Source organism: Rattus norvegicus, chromosome 5 (assembly GCF_036323735.1).
Source record: "Rattus norvegicus strain BN/NHsdMcwi chromosome 5, GRCr8, whole genome shotgun sequence".
NCBI classification, from domain to species: Eukaryota; Metazoa; Chordata; class Mammalia; order Rodentia; family Muridae; genus Rattus; species Rattus norvegicus.
In genome coordinates, this window is record NC_086023.1 from 147,928,201 (window position 1) to 147,944,429 (window position 16,229).

At 51.7% G+C, this 16,229-nt stretch overlaps 2 protein-coding genes across 9 annotated transcripts in view; one reads left to right on the plus strand and one right to left on the minus strand.

Annotated features, from left to right (window-relative positions):
- Positions 1–7,826: 7,826 nt before the first annotated feature.
- Fabp3 (fatty acid binding protein 3) lies at positions 7,827–14,670 on the plus strand. 2 transcript variants are annotated; one of them, NM_024162.2, is made up of 4 exons: positions 7,925–8,031; positions 11,504–11,676; positions 13,150–13,251; positions 14,385–14,668. In NM_024162.2, the coding sequence occupies exons 1-4, from the start codon at positions 7,959–7,961 to the stop codon at positions 14,436–14,438; spliced, it is 402 nt and encodes a 133-aa protein (NP_077076.1). In that variant the 5' UTR covers positions 7,925–7,958; the 3' UTR covers positions 14,439–14,668. The 2 variants fall into 2 exon arrangements, with proteins under 2 accessions (XP_063144532.1, NP_077076.1); XM_063288462.1 differs by having other exon boundaries at positions 7,827–8,031; positions 13,150–14,670.
- Zcchc17 (zinc finger CCHC-type containing 17) overlaps positions 14,589–16,229 on the minus strand; it is a 41,808-nt gene continuing 40,167 nt past the window's right edge. For all 7 annotated transcript variants that reach the window (NR_172648.1, XM_006238970.4, NM_001395614.1 and 4 more), the window contains one exon: positions 14,589–15,984. Coding sequence is in view for 6 of the 7 variants with exons in the window: in XM_006238970.4 (XP_006239032.1) it covers positions 15,823–15,984 (162 nt within the window). In the remaining variant the exon portion in view is untranslated. The remainder of the gene's footprint in view (positions 15,985–16,229) is intronic.

The following is a 16,229-nucleotide window of genomic DNA, read 5'->3' on the forward strand; positions in this document are numbered from 1 at the left end:
AGTCCCAGCACAGATTTGCCTTTCTGTTTACTTCCAGTCCAGTATGAGGGCTTTTTTTTTTTTTTTTTCAGAAGAAATCTTTTCGTTTGAGAGGTTGGTGAAGGAAAGAGGAACCAGCAAGTTTCCCAAGCCTGAGACCTGGTTTCTTGACTTTTTGGCAACAGCCCTGGCCCCGAAGAAAGCCACCTTTCAGATCCAGGCAGGCTGAGCAGCCTAGAGGACAATCATCACCTGGGAACACGTGGAGCCTGAGGATGGGGCGTGAAAGGAGGACAAGAGATGAGATCAGTTGGCAGGGGAGGCTGAGAGCCGGTGTGGGAGGCGCAGACTGAGGACACAGAAGCAGGCCATCAAGACAGATGGCTCAGTGGACAAAGCCCTTTGCTGCTCCACAAGACTGACGACATGAGCTTGGTTTCCAGAACCCAGGTAACGGCAGAAGGAGAGAACTGACCCCACAAAGCTGCCCGCTATCCACATGTGTACTGGTGCACACACGCTCACATATACATCCTTGTGCACACACGTGCACAACACAATAACAGTAATTAATAATAACAACGATAATAGTGTAAAACAACTTAGTGTCTCTGTGTGTCTGTGAGTGTGTGTATCACATAGCACATGCATGGAGGTCAGAGGACAACTCCTGGGACGTGGTCCTTGTCCCAAGGATTCACTTACGTCAACAGGTTCTGCAGCCATTCTCTCTAAGGGCTGAGTCACTTGGCTGGCGCCAAAAGAAAAAGAAGCAGAAGAAGGGGAGGAGCCAGGAGCACAGGGGTTTGCTTCGCTCTGGTCAGTTCATCAGATAGCCAAACACTTGCCAGGAAGGCCCTATGTACAGCAGGGAGGAACACAGACCCAGCCAGCCGGAGAATGGCTTCCAGTGAATGGCTAAGACAGAGCCATAGACCCCCTCAAAGCAGGATAAACGCAGCAGTGTGACGTTAAGCTGAGAAACAGGTCTTAACTAAATGAGGCAGGGGCTGGGCAGAAAGAGCAAAGAGGCCTATGGTGGGACAAAGCCACCCCTGCAAAGCACGGGGCAATGGTACTGGAAAGGGAGACCTGGGAGAGCCCAGGGAAGAGGGCAGGGGCCTCTGCAAGGGGACACATGCTATGCAGCTAGTGAGAGAGTTTTGATGAAGGTCTTTGTTCCACACTCCCCATGGGCCATTTCTCGTCTTCTGAGTCCTCAGAGGGCCAGCTTGTTGGTGATCTTGATGGCTTTTACAGAGAAATTGGCCCAAATGGGAGGTCGCCAGGTAATACAGCTGGTACATATGTAACAGATATGGGAAAGCAAGTCCCGCTCTGTGGCCCCCAAAGCTAGAGCAGTACGTTGAACTCGGTGCCCTGAAAAGCCACACCCTTGCTGGGACCCTGCAGATGACTGAGCCCTCAGAAGCTGGTGACTGTGGAGAGTTGGAATGTTTCAGGCCCAGAGCTCAAAATACCTTGGGATTGTTTCTAGTCCTTACCGTCCTTGTAACTATCAGGGAACATCCCTTGGAATGTAGTCACTCAGCTGGGCGCTACCTTCCACCAAAGAATGTTATCAGACAGCACCTGAGGCACAGAGTAAGAGTTCCTCATCTGTTGCAACACACCCCTTGAGTTTGGTAACTGCCCCGTTAGCACTTTCTTTAGTTCTGTGACTATCAAGGGTCTGTATAGGGCTAAGGAGACAGCCCAGTGGGGAAATGCGTTTGTAGTGAAAGTCTGACCGCCTCCAGTCCATCTGTAATCCCAGCACTCCTACAATAAGACAGAGGCAGGGACAAGAAATCAACCCGGAGCCATCGGTCATCGGGCCTCCTCTGCCTGGAGTACACAGCACAGCAGTAGAGAGACTAACTCAACAAGGATGAGAACCAGCTCCCCCAAAGTGTGTGTGTGCGCGCGCGCGCACGCTCACACACACACACACACACACACACACACACACAGAGAGAGAGAGAGAGAGAGAGAGAGAGAGAGAGAGAGAGAGAGAGAGAGAGAAATTTAAAAAAATGAAAACCAAAGTATGCTGTTTGGGATAAGCTGAGGCCATGTTCCCAGGACCGTGGTTGGTCATATCCAGTGTAGAATAAATCCCCTCTTCTTTCTTTTAGAGCAGGCGTGTGTTGACAGTAGATAGATTCCCTTGTTAGCTTGTTCATCCAAGCCTTCACCCACTCAATCAAGGTATGAGCCCTACTCCCTGCCAGACACTCTTCTTCTTTTTATGTTTTAGTGATTTATTTTTCATTTTTTATATGCATTGGTGTTTTGCCTGCATGTGTGTCTGTGTGAGGGTGTCCGATTGCCAGGAGCTTGAGTTGCATACAGAGCTGTCATGTAGGTGCTGGAAATTGAACCTGGGTCCTGGGCCCTCTGGAAGAGCAGCAAGGGCTCTTAGCTGCTGAGCCATCTCTCCAGCTCCTAAACATTCTTCTTAGGACAGGATTTTATTAACAAACTAGAAAAGGGAGGGAGGGAAAAGAGAGCGGGGGAGAGGAGGGGGAAGGGGGAGAGGAGGGAGAGAGAGAGACAGAGACAGATACAGAGAAAGACAGACAGACAGAGAGAGCAGGCCAATGAGTTTGGGTTTTATTCTGTGAGCCGCCAAGAGATGGGCTGTTTCCTAGAAGAGCAGTGTGGCTCCTCTCTGAGCTGGGTCCCCCTGAACAGGGAAAGCCACTGTTCTCTTTTCTGAGCACCTGCCACGGGCAGCGGTTTCTCAGAAGCACACTGCTGCTCAGTACACCTAGGCCTTTATCATCGCTTCTCTAGAACTCCTGAGGAACAAGGAAACGGATTTCCCAGTGGCAAAGGAACACTCGTGCGCATGTGCACCCGCACTCAGGAGGCTCTGGTTGCTGCACTCCCTTTTACCTTGGACCCCTGCGGAGCTCAGCACAAGTAACAATGGTAAAGGGGCTATTTAAACAATGAGAAATGCAAATATGAGGGAATTTATTCACAGTATCTAAAGTCAGCGATATGGCCTCCGTGAAAAAACGCTATACATCCTTTCCTTCTGACTCAGTGTCTTAAAATAACATGGGGGCCTGGAAGGGAGAAATGAAGGAAATTCCTATTCATTGAATATTGATGGGCTGGGATTTCTATTTATTTATGTTCATCCCCACCTCCTCCAAAGTAAGAATCAAGGTCAGGGCCTCACACAGACTAGGCAAATGTTCTGTCAGTGAGCTATACTCCTAGGCCCGTTAATTTTTTTTTTCTTTTTGCTTTTTTTTCGGAGCTGGGGACTGAACCCAGGGCCTTGCGCTTGCTAGGCAAGCGCTCTACCACTGAGCTAAATCCCCAACCCCTAGGCCCCTTAATTTTGTCTTAACGCCATGCTCTGAGAATCTGAAGGCCTTCCTTTATGAAGGGAAAGGAAACTCGGAGGTCAAGGGGCTTGCCGCAGTGTTCTACACAGTAAGGACAGACCATAGTAAGGGATGGTAGTTCCACACAGTAAGGGGCCTACCAAGCAGTTCTCTTTCCAAAGTGAGCACACTATTCACTAAGAGGGGTTGTAGAGCAGTGGAGGAAGCTCAGACTCACTGATGCCGGGGTAGGCAGAAACAGAACACTCTATTCCACCATTGCCAGGATAACTCCTATTGTATGGAGTAGGAATAGGCAGAAGAAACATGTCTCCATGTCTCAGGGTTGGTGGAGGCCCGGCTCAGCCTCTTTGGCCTCTACCTCTAGGCTCTCCCCCAAGCTAGTGGACACTCCCACGAAGAGGCATCAAGATGGCAGAGAAGGTCCTGGAAACAGCCAGAGATGAATATGCTTCCTCTTCCCCCTCCACAAGGAGCCACAGATCAGCCCACCCCATGGCTCCCTCCTGGTTACTCACCTCTCCTCTTCATCTTCCCAGCCTGTGGTTGCCATGGAAGCAAAGAATCACTATATCACTATAGGGGGAAGATTGGAGAGATGCTGCTCTTGACAGGCCCTGATGCCTGCCAGATGTAATAGCCACACCTGCATCTACTGAGAGCAAGAAGGGTGAGAAAAGAGATGAGGCTCAACTCTAGCCTCTAACGTAGCAGGGTGAGGGAATATATTCCCTCAGAGAATGAAGTGTGAACCATACATACTTAGAAGGGAGAATGAGCTGAAGCCAGTGGTACAAGTCTGGGAAACTGAGGCAAAACCTCCCTGGGCTATAGAGTAAGTTCAAGGCCAGCCTGGGCAACTTAGTGAGATCCCATTCAAATTGTAAAAACAAAACAAAACAAAACAAACAAACAAACAAAAAAACCATAACTGAGGGCTGGGGATATACCCTCATGGAAAGCACTTGCTTAGCATAGTACTGGGGGTAAACACATACACACACACACACACACACACACACACACACACACACACACACAGAGAGAGAGAGAGAGAGAGAGAGAGAGAGAGAGAGAGAGAGAGAAACAAGTAGTGGTCTGGTGAGATGGCCCAGTGGATAAATGTGTTTGCTATGAGCACGTAACTGAGTTCTATTCTACTCTCCCAGAACCCAGAGTAAAAGGAAAGAACAAGGCTGAAAGTTGTCCTCTGCCCTCCACATACACAACATTTCACACACATCCCTGAAGCTCACACACAGCTGTCATGCACACAAACAACAAAACAACAACAAACATCAATAAACCTAGCAGAAAAAAAGTGGGTGTGGCTAAGGAATCAACCCTAGTGGCCCAGGCCAGAGCTTTGCATAGGTCTACAGCTCAACTTCTCAACTCAAGATCCTGTGCTGCTCAACCCAGGCAGGGCTCAGCACAAGGAACACAAAGTGTCCTACCCGCTCTGAAGCCCAAGACCTGGCAGCCCTTCGTGGCAGTAGGGGTAAACATCAGCCAGGTGTGACAGGTGTCTTCTGTCACTTTCTACCACTTTTTTTTTTCTTTTTTTCGGAGCTGGGGACCGAACCCAGGGCCTTTCGCTAGGCAAGCGCTCTACCGCTGAGCTAAATCCCCAACCCCTCTACCACTTTCTTTAGACAGGGTCTCATTAGCAGCCCTGGCTGGTGGCCTGGAATCCACAGATATATCCTCCTACCGCCACAGGGCTAGAATGAAAGGGGTTAAAGGTTTCGTTCTTTTCTTTGCCCACTTTATTTTTCAAACAGAGTTTCTCACTGAACCTGGGAGCCCACCATTTCTGCTACATTGGCTTACCAGCAAGCACCCTTACCCAGAATGCACATGGCTTTGGGTCCCATCCAGTACTGGGGTTTCAACATGAACAACCATGCCCGGTTTTTATGTGGGTGCTGAAATTTTCATGTTTGCTCAGTAACCACCTTACCCACCGAGCTATCTTATCTCCTTTCAGTGGCTCTTCTTCAAAGCAAACAGGCCAGGTGATGGTGCATGCCTGCCTTTAATCCCAGCACTTGGGAGACAGAGACAGGTAGGCCTCTGGTTTCGAGACTAGCCTGGTCAACAGAGTGAGTTCCAGGACAGCCAGGGCTACACAGAGAAACCCTGTCTTAGGGGGGTGGGGGGAAAGGAGGAGGAGGAGAAGGAAGAAAAGGAAGAGGAGGAAGAGAAGGAGAAGGTAGGTCCAGGCATGGTGGTACATGACTTTGATCCCAGCACTCAGGAGGCAGAGGCTGGTAGATCTCTGAGTTCAAGGCTACCCTTGTCCACATAGTGAATTCCAGGACAGGCAGGGCTACCTAGCCATTTCTGTCAAAGAAAGAAAGAAACAAAGGAAAGAAGAAACAAACAAAAAAAGAAACAATGAAACAAAGAAAAAGAAAAAAGCAAACCAGAGTCTTAAATGTATTTTCTCTAATGATTTCCAAATATCCCCCATTTCAAAGATGAAACTGATTCCGAGGGGCTTAAGTGAACTGCTCAAGACCACAGGGCATGGCTAGCACAGCTGAGATCTGGACTAGAACACGGGTCTTTTTGCCAACAGCTGCCTGCCAACCCCAGCTCCCGCACTATGTTCCAGAGTCCATGTAGGCAGACTGCTCTGGTCCCGGGCCTCAGACTTCTCAGTCTTTGAGAGAGGAGGCTCCTTGCCTCAGCTTGTGACCTTGAATCAGAAACCATCCCATGTCCTTCCTCCTTTAGCACCTGCTCCATTGCTGAGGTCACCAGGGCTCCCGGCCCAGCCCTGAGGCCTGTCCCTGTAGTTTTGGCAGAATTGGGCCTCTTAGCCTTTTGGCACCTGGAATCTCCAAAGGGATCAAGACAGAGGTGAGAGGACTTTTCCTTATTGGCTTCCCTCCCCTGAACAGCCCATGTTTCTGGGAAGAAAAAAACACCGACAAACAGAGGCCCAGGAAAGAGGCCTTGCCACATTGCAGGTGTATTGGTCAGGCTCCAGGGCTCTGGTCCTGCACATCCTTCTAGAGGCCGAAGTTCTGTGCACTCCACTTCCTTCTGTGTAGAGAGTCTGCACACTCAGGCCTTCATTGATGTCCCCCCCCCCCCCCAAATCAGAACAGGCTCCTTCTAGAGTCCCTAACAGCATGACACTCCTAGAGGAAATATTTTAGCCTGAACCTTGCTCCATGTGGTCTTCTCCTAAGCAGGGCCAGCACAGACCAGGAACTTACTTTGAGAGAGGATCCTCCTTATGTAGCTCAGGCTGGCCCCAAACTCAAGATTCTCTTGCCTTCCAGGTGCCTTAATAACTAGTGACTGACGCCAGGCCAGCGGCACACAGCTGTAATCCAGGAGACAGAGGCAGGAAGATCTTTAGTTCAAGGTCAAGCCCGGCTACACATTGAGATGCCGACTTGGTAATAATTAAACAGAAACTGCTGAACTAAGGAACGGGCTCCACTGAGCTTCCTTTACTCACCTATGAAAAGGAGAAGATACCACCTACCAATGGAAAAGTTCAGTGGGTCCATGTCCTGAAAGCCGGCTACAACCATCCATGAAGTGGGTCTTATTTAATAAAGTGCTTTAAGGTGTCAAACAGTCTAGTGGCAGAAGTCAGAGATAAAACTGACTCCAGAAAAGGGTCGCGGCTTTCCGGCAGTTAAGGTGGCCGAGGCCAGAAGAACTATCTGAATAGACAAACTTTCTACGCGGAGTGAAGAACGACCCTGGCGCTAGCTCAGAGGTCAGAAAAGCCTGGAGCGCTTTCAGGCAGCGGTGGGGAGTGGGACTGCGGAGAGAGGCGCAGGCAGGAGACATTCCGCAGGGAGGGGCAAGCACGTGTGGGGCTAGCATGAGGGAAGCAAGGTCATGTTCTCCCAGAGCAGGTGAGGCGCTGGGCAGCTCAGCCTCGGCGGTGTCCAAGGCAACTCTTCTCCACTTGTCTGGATGAAGCAAGAAGGCTCAAGGGCCACTAGACCACGTTCTCTGTCCGGGCTCCAAATCTTTTCTACTTATGGTGACCGCGTCATTCCCATTCGAGCCTCCGCGCCTCTTCTACAAGAAGAGGACATAGGGCCGTTGAAATGGGTCATTAGGTAAAGGCATTTGCTGCCAAGCCTGACGACCCCAGTTTGATACGTGGGACCCACACGGTGGAAGGAGAGAAATGACTCCCGCGAGTTGCAACGCCCCAGTTTCCCCCTCCCCAATAAGCGCGCCTACACGTCCACGCACACTGTAATAAAACCACAGTGAAACAAGGCGCCAGAAGGATCAGGCGGCGTTTCCCCAGCGTGACGCCAGCTCAAGAGCGAGTTTCCTTTCAGTATGGCGGTGGGATGGATGCTCTATTTGGGTTGCGGGGAGCGCCGGGCAATCGGGCAGGGATGGGTTAGAGGGCACCGGCGGGACCGCGGGCGCCGCTGACGTAGGCGCCCGGAGGGCTGTGGGGGATGGGCGCTAGCCCCTTGAGGGAGTGCAAGCCCGGGCTTCCTATTTCGGGAGCAAGGGGTGTGGGCCACTTTCATCATGTGATGCGAGGGCTATTTAAAGAGACTCTCCAGCCGGGAGCCGCGATTCTCACTGCCTGCACGCCTCCTCTCTCATTGCACCATGGCGGACGCCTTTGTCGGTACCTGGAAGCTAGTGGACAGCAAGAATTTTGATGACTACATGAAGTCACTCGGTGAGCGAACGACTGGCGCAGGATCCAAGGGTCAGGAGGGCCCGCGAGGAGATCTTAGCGCTGAGCTCCTGCTGGAGGGCCCCGTGTGCCTCCTGCAACCTCCCTGCCAGTCCAGGCTGGGAATACTGGGGCGCTGAGGGTGGTCTGGGCTGGAGCAACTCCACCCGACCCTACCCCATCCCGGCCTCCTGGGAGGAGGTTGTCCCGGTCCAAGCTTGGTGAGCCTCCGTAGCTCGAGGGGTTGGCGGAAAGGCAGCCGTGGCTGCAGAGGTCCGGGCTGGGAAGCTTTCTAGGAAGCGATGTAGGCGATCTGGAGGTGAGGGGGCAGTGAAAGCAGGAGGGAGGTTGGCAGCAAGAGCATGGTGGTCTAGAAATTGAATCCCGAAAGGGAACAGCAGATGGAGAGTACTGTAGGAAGAAATACCTAGAGGCCTGGAGGTAAACTAAAGAAAATCAGTGAATTCGATCTGGGAAGAGGTGAAGACTCACGCGGGTCAGTCAGCAACAGTCCTCCCCCTCCACGTTAGAGTACAGAAGAGGCCTCTCTCTGGAAGATGCCCTCGTTCTCACCAGCCTGACCTTCAGTGAGTGCGGCCACCCCTGGGTTCGGCCAGAGACTGCTGCTAGGGCAGGGCAAGAGGACACCACTGTACACGTAGGCTTTCCGCCTGCACCATTCTCCCATCCGATCAGCACCCGGGATAAGGTGAAGAAAGCTGCTATCTGAGATACAGACAGGGTGCCAGAAGGGGGAGTGTGGTTTGGGGGAGAATAACGCTCCAAAGAACATTTGTAAGACCTGGGAAAACTGTGTGTGTTGGTGATGACACACGCCTTTAAGACCAGTGCTTTAGGGGGCAGAGGCAGGCAAATCTCTGAGTTCCGGGCCTGGTCTATACAGAGAGCATTCCAGGACAGCCAGGACTTCACAGAGAAAGCTTATCTTGAAGAAAAAGGAAGGAGGGAGGGGGGGGAGGAAGGGGGGGTTCCATGATTTGCTTAGTAGGAAAACACCCCAGTATGCACAAGCTCATCATGATACAAAAACCCAGGATTTTTTTTTTTTCTTTTCTTTTTTTTCAGAGCTGGGGACCGAACCCAGGGCCTTGCGCTTGCTAGGCAAGCGCTCTACCACTGAGCTAAATCCCCAACCCCAAAAACCCAGGATTTCTTCTCCAGGATACTGAAGCCTGAACTTAGAGCCTTGTGCATACCTGGCAGGCATTACAGGTTCTCATTAACTTGCCCAGGCTGGCTTTGACCTTGTAATCTGCTATCTCTCAGCCTTCCAAACAGTTGAAAACCCAGACCTACCTAGAGTTCTTCCCATCTCAACAGAGGACAGGGAGTGGGAAATGTCATATGAATACTCACCCAGGACTGGCCCCCCGCCCTTCCCTTCTTGCCTTGGGCTTAGCTAAAGACCCTTCCTGTGGAGTCCTACCAGGTTGGGGCAGGGAAAACTGGCCTGTGTCGTGTCTCAGTTAGATTCCACTCCTCCTTCTTGAGGCGGGAGGGCTGGAATATAACATGTTGGGGGTGTGTGTGCCCCTCACCTACTTCTGGCTCTTCTCTGAAACAAGTCCACAAAGGATTTGCCATTTTGGTTTTGGGGATGGAACCCAAGGCCTTTTGCACTTGCTAAGCAAGCACCATGACTGATGGGCCACAGCTCCAGCCAGTGCTCCCACCAGCATCTACCCTACCCTGAGAACAGCATGGTCCTCCAGGAAGACCACTGGTCTTGCTTTTTGTTTTGAGACAGGGTCTTAACTGCGCATTCCTGGCTCTCCTGGAGCTCCCTGTGGAGCTTCTCCTGGGGTTAGAGGCACGTGCCCACGCCCATCTAGTTGGCCGTTAAGGTAGGGAGTACTTTATTAGATTACTTGGGTTTAGTTCTGCTTCCCTGAGCTGTAGCTGCCTTCCTAGACTCGGCCCCAGGGCCCGCTGTCTTCAGGCCTTTGTTCTATAGGTACTGACAGAAACCAGGGCCTTGAGCAGGCTGAGCATGTCATCGTCCCATGCTGCACCCTTAGCTTTTGTTAGCGGACTGAAATTCTGTTTAGCCCGAACATATAGACAGGCTGAAGGCCAGTGAGGTGCAGATTCACCCTACCTTTCAGCCATGGCTTCATGAGCCGTGGCTTCAGGAGCACCCCACACCTTGTGGTCTTGGGAAAATGGCTGGTTCACTGCAGAAGTCAACCCACCCGATACCAGTAGGCAAAGCCAAGTCTCACTCCTTGCTGTAGTAGCCAAAGCCCCTGACTTATCCTATACAACCAAAGATTTTTTAGAACAGAGCAGCCCAGCCTCATTAAGTGACCGCAAGCCCAGAGGGTGGGCTTGAAGGGTAGAGTATGTTGTTCTGAGAATGACAAAGTGACTAAACACGGGCTGTTGATTTATTTAGCCTTTTTGAGACAGGGTCTCACTATAGCTCACTCTTCTGGTGCTATGCAGCCCAAGCCGGCCTTGAACTCTTGGCATTTCCCCTGCTCCCATCTTCTGAGCGAGATTCTAGGGGAGTCACCATGCTTGGCCTGTTTGACTTTGGCTGAGATGACACAGTGTCTAAGCCTCATTTGTGAATGGAAAGTAACAGAACCTATGCTTAGGGCTGTCCCGAGTATTACCTGGCCACCATGTAGAGCTTGTGCAATGTACACAGCTTCTCACAATACCATATCCCTACCTTGGGCTGCCTCGCCAGGAATGGCTTAGCATGTGCTGAGGCCAGAGGACAGGTAGTCAGGAATGGAAGATTCCAGGAAAGCTACAACCCAAAGAGTTGACCTAAGGGGTCTGTGCTTCACCTGCTTGAGGGACACTTGGGACCTCACCTAGGTCTCAGAGCCAATGATTATGTCAGGAGTTTCCCCGGGGACTTCATGTCATCCCATTGTTGCTATTCGTTCAGCCCCCTATGTCCGTAGAAGACAAAACTCCTTTGTGCTTCTAACCAGGAGGCTTTGAAGCTGTGGCATTGCCACAGAGGGCAGAGCATTGTCGTCTCGGTTTTCAGGGTGGAAACGGGAGACAGTCCTTGTCTAGGGAACTCTAGAAGGCAGTTGACTATCTCTTCTTCAGTCCCTGGTCTGAGCACTCAGGAGGCCAGAAGGCAGCAGGTACGCAGCTCTGGGGGGGACATGGTGCCCCATCTGACTTGTGACCCTGTTCACATCTACAAAACCTTCCAGGGACAGGACTGAGTGAGGGGCTGGCTGTGTGGTTCATGTCCCTTAACTTCCACTGTTGCCAACCTTCCCAGACATCCACAGTCCTCATATCTGACATCAGTCTAACAGCTGCAGAGCTAAGGAAAAGACTGAATGAGAAAATGGCCCCCCACAAAGCTGTGGGCCACTATGGACCGCCTTCCCAGTGCCTAGGCCCCAAACTTCTCTTTGGGTTTGAACAACACTTCTCTATCTTAGCTAATGGAGTCTCAACCTTCTGCCCCTGCCCTTAGGTGTGGGCTTTGCCACCAGACAGGTGGCTAGCATGACCAAGCCGACCACAATCATTGAGAAGAATGGGGATACCATCACCATAAAGACACACAGTACCTTCAAGAACACAGAGATCAGCTTTCAGCTGGGAGTAGAGTTTGACGAGGTCACAGCAGATGACAGGAAGGTCAAGGTGAGTCAGAGAAAGGGGTTTGGATAGTAAGAAGCTGGTTCTCTTAGCATCTTGGCTTTTTACCCCAAGGGGCAGGTTCATAAAGCCTGCTCAGTGCTGGGATGGCTCAGGGACTAAGTACAAACTCTGGCCTATTCTCTTCTCACCTTCCTGGGAAGGATCTGTCAGCTGTCACTGGAGTGGGCAGCAGAGCCAAGATATTCTTCCGACCTTGTGTCTCCAGCTCCAGCTGGGTGACCTTGTACACCAAGGTAGGCAGCAGCTCCGAGGACATCAGTCATGGCTGTGACCTGAAGTGCTTTAGGAGTGATGCCCAGAAGTCAGTGCCCTACACCGAGGTCATCCTGGCTCTGGCAGCAAAGGAGGCAGCTGGGAACAAAAAAACTGAGCTCTATCCTGAGATTTCCCGTTCTGTAGATCCCAGGCTAGACCACTGACCAGGACAAACTGTTTCCAGTGCCACCAGCTGACAGGCAGAGCTGTGCTCTAGAACCTGCATTTACCAATCTGAGTGCTGTGGGTGTCTGTAGTCTCCGTACTTATTTCAGGGGATCGGAGGGAGCGCCTGCCTCCAGTGTTACTCCGTTAACTCATGGTGGTTGTCTTGGCAGCTTGCTTCCTCCACATCTCCCAGCACTGGGCCAGGCACAGAACCAAGTAACGCTTTTATCTATAGGTTGTCCCTATACCGTATCCTCTGCATCACGACTCTAAAACTTATCTCTTCAGCTACTCCCTCCTCACAGTTGCCCCCAGAAAGAACAGGGAAGGTTCTAGTCTTGCAGATGCAGAGGACCAGGACCACACAGCATGCTGGCTTTGGAGATGGGGAAGGCGCCCTGCTCCATCATGTCTCCCTACCTACATCCGGGAACTTGCCATCTTTCTGCGGGACCAGATCCCACATTAAATACAACAGTGGTCCACTGGGATGTTTGGAGAACGGGGAATGAAGATTCCAGAAGGTGGAATATAGACAGAAAAGAGCCGCCATCTTTCTAGAGTCCTACCAACAAACCCTGCTTAGTTCTCCTTCTGACCTACAACTCCCAGGTTCCTAGAGAAGACAGATCTGGCACAGCTGCCCAACACAAACTAGCTGAGATAGGCTGGCAGCACTAAGGAGCAAATGGTCACTGGAGTTAGAGCTGGAGAACACTCCAAGGATACCCAGGTCCTCGTCCAAGGACCTTGCGATTGCTGCTCTTTTGCCAGTTAAGGGAGGTCACGTGATATAAAGGGAAGTCTAATTTTCCAATATATCCCAAGGCTGAGCTGCCTGCCTCCTCCATTGCCTGAGGGCCCCTCCTCTGCCGAGCGGCCAGAGCAGGAAGCCTGTGCAGCCGGGTTGGAGGTGGGCTTTCTGGATGCCGATCCCAGCACCATCACCGGTTAGGTTCCTGGTCTGTCTGGGCTTGTCTTGCCCTTCTGTTCTGGCTCTGGTCACAACTTAGGCTCTCCCTCTTTCTACAGTCGGTCGTGACACTGGACGGAGGCAAACTGGTCCATGTGCAGAAGTGGGACGGGCAGGAGACTACGCTTACACGGGAACTAAGTGATGGGAAACTCATCCTGGTAAGATGGGCAACGACAGGAACCGTGCCTTCCTCAGGCCAGGGCCTTCCTGGGGTCGGGAGGAAGTAGGACGAGAGGCGGGGATGGGGTCATGGCTGTCACAGGTCTTGGTTCAAGCCTCAGCCTAAAAGCTATCTGACTCTGGACACGTAACCTTCTTTAACGGCCACTAGGATGCGTACAGTGACTGGAGCCTGGAGGCTACTGGAAGGCCAGTGTATTCATAGCCCAAAGCCCAGCCAAGCAGGAAGGATGCAGCAGCTGCCCACAAATGGTTCCTCCTGCTTGTGTTCCCGGGAGGAGGCAGAAAGCAGGGCCAATTGATCCCAGGAGGGGAGCAGCTGCCACTCTGTCTTCCTGAGTAGGAATGCAGGCATCTGCAGGAGCAAGTGTGTGCCTGACTGGCACTGCCGGGAGCACCCCCTCCTTATTCATGCTTTGTCTACTGTTCCTGGCTTCCTGAAAACATCTATTGTCTAGAGAGGAGGTGATACAACCAGGCCTGTAGATCTGCTTTGGGATAAGTTTGAGAGCATCCTTAGAATATAGTAGCCTTGGAGGACTGCACCTGGGCCAGGAGCATGGACCACAAAGTCAGTACCACAGCCCTTGGTGGCTCCGTGGAACCTGCTGATTGTGTATTCACACGAGACTGGGGTCCCCTCTGAGTCAGAAGTCAGGTGCCTAGTTCTGGAAGGGAGGAAACAAACAGGACCATTTCACCGGGTAATAGAGTAAGAGGAGGCCATGGCTGGTCTCTACTGAGCCTGAATACTGGATGGTCAGGGAGGAAGGGAAAGTTGGTAGCTTAGTTCCTCAAGGCTCTGGCTGCTCTTATCACCAGTTTGTCTGCCTTGCACCAGACACCCCCTTAGGCAGGTGCTGAACATAAAAGAGGAACAGGAATGTACTGGATCCTGACCAATTTACCTCTTTCAAGGGTCTATTTTCCCCCCAAATCTCTAAAATGGTAATTATAACATCTACCTTAAAAGATCTGCATCAGAAAAAAAGAAAAAAAAAAGAAAAAGGAAAGCGCCTGGCGCACAGGGGTCCCCAAGTGCAGCTCAGGATGAGGGTGGGGAGTGCTCCCTCTCCTGCTCTGCCCCATCTGACCCTGTCTTTCCTTGCAGACTCTCACCCATGGCAATGTGGTGAGCACTCGGACTTACGAGAAGGAGGCGTGACCTGGCTGCCCCGTCACTGACTGCTCCTCTGCCAATGGCTACCCCTAACTCAGCACCACGTTGCCTCATGTTTCTCCCCTCTGACGTTTTATATAAATACTCTTTGGTTGGGCTTTTCCTGGAGATATGGGACACCAGCCTGGACCCAGGTCCCATTGTGTATGTGGTTTATTTTTTAAAACTGTATCCAAAGGGTGCTCCAAGGTCAATAAAGCAGAGCCAAGGCCACCCAGTTGCCTCTGCCTTTGGTCTTCTTTCCTGTGTGTCAGTGCTGAAGTGAAGGCCTGCAGGTCACCTGGGAAGCAGGGCTGATAAGGAGCTGAGTGGACAGTCTCGGGCTCAGTGCGGAGACAGCAGCACCTATGCGAGCCTTTGCACTGACCCGCCCCTGCTCAGAGGAGCTGGCTGTCACTGAGTGGCTACTTCACATCCATCCTGCACACAACAGTCCTGGATTAGCTACGTGGTATGCTGTGGTCACCCTCTCTTTGGAGTACAAGTTCAGGACATCAAGGTCCACGCGTGGACCACTATGGTGGGAGGTGACTGCTAAGAGCCACACACTCATCATGCCCAGCAAGTCCTCAGGTTACAAACACTGGTTTCCTAGTCAGCCCAGGGGAAAGAGGTCTTCACTGTGGAAGAGAGGATTTATAAGTAATCTCAAGAAAGCTGTGACCTGCTAGTGGCCTTGGCTTTGTGCCTCTGCTTGGCCTCTTTCCAGGGTCTTGGATAACATATTAAGTGTTTTCTGTGAACTGATGTGTTAAGTCTCTAAGTCACCCAGGAAGGATTATAGGAATGAAGCCTTCTGCAAAGTTTAAAACCAAACACGTTTCCAGTTATGCCAGGAATTTAAGCAGAGGCCTGAAATGGAACCAGTCAGTCACACAGTGATAGAAGCAGAGCAATGACCTTGGCTACAGATCTCTGGTTCAGCGGTCACTGCAAACACTGTCCTCCTCACAGGCCCTGGCTGAGCGAATAGAGGCCGCAGAGTCCACCCACAACCACCCCAGACAGCAGGCAGGTCAGGGTGGCTCTTCCGCCACAGCCAGGCTCACCTCCACAGTAGCACCTGTGGCTCCAGCACAGACTCCTGCAACGGAATCCAGCTCTGGCAGTGGCAGCCGGGGTGGTACTAGACCCTTCTGCTGAATGAAGAAACTGAGCTCGTGAATGCGATGGGTGCAGGGGTCACTTGCAAAGGGATCAGGAGCAACAAGGAAAAACCATTTTGGGAGCTGCCCTCTGGCTCCCCAATCTGCTTGCTGCATGAGGAAAAGCCATCCGAGACCATGGGGACAGAGTCAGTGGGGTAGGAGGCCACATTCTCACTAGTAAGTCTTTGCAGGAGCCAAGGCTGCTGCGGCCTGCTCCACCATCATTCCTTGTGCTTCTTCTTGTGTTTCTTCTTCTTCTTTTTCTTCTTTGGAGCCTTGCTGTCTTTTGCTGTGTGCCTCGCCTTCTTGCCCGTGTCACTCTCAGAGTCAGGGCTATCACAGTCAGACGACTTCCTGTCTCTATGTTTCTTCTTCTTCTTTTCCTAAGAGGGAAATGTAAAGTTTCAACACTCGTGTGTCTGTCTCTCACATCGAAACCCCAGCGGTGACCACCAGGTAAACTACAGCTGTCTGTGGTGCTGCCTGCAATTCTAGCAGTGGGGAAGAGGGGACAGGGACGTGAGGATTTCAAGGTCAGGCAGAACTGCATAAGCCCTTGCAAAAAGAAACCAGGGTAGAGTGGTGCATGCCTGCAATCGCAGTGCTACAGAGGCAGATTTGGGGGAGT

Bases quoted from the DNA above. Each gene is read 5' to 3' on its own strand.
- Fabp3 (XM_063288462.1), top strand. From the start codon at position 7,959: ATGGCGGACGCCTTTGTCGGTACCTGGAAGCTAGTGGACAGCAAGAAT. The intron at 8,032-11,503 runs GTGAGCGAACGA...CCCTGCCCTTAG, and splicing joins TGACTACATGAAGTCACTCG to GTGTGGGCTTTGCCACCAGA. The intron at 11,677-13,149 runs GTGAGTCAGAGA...CTCTTTCTACAG, and splicing joins CAGATGACAGGAAGGTCAAG to TCGGTCGTGACACTGGACGG.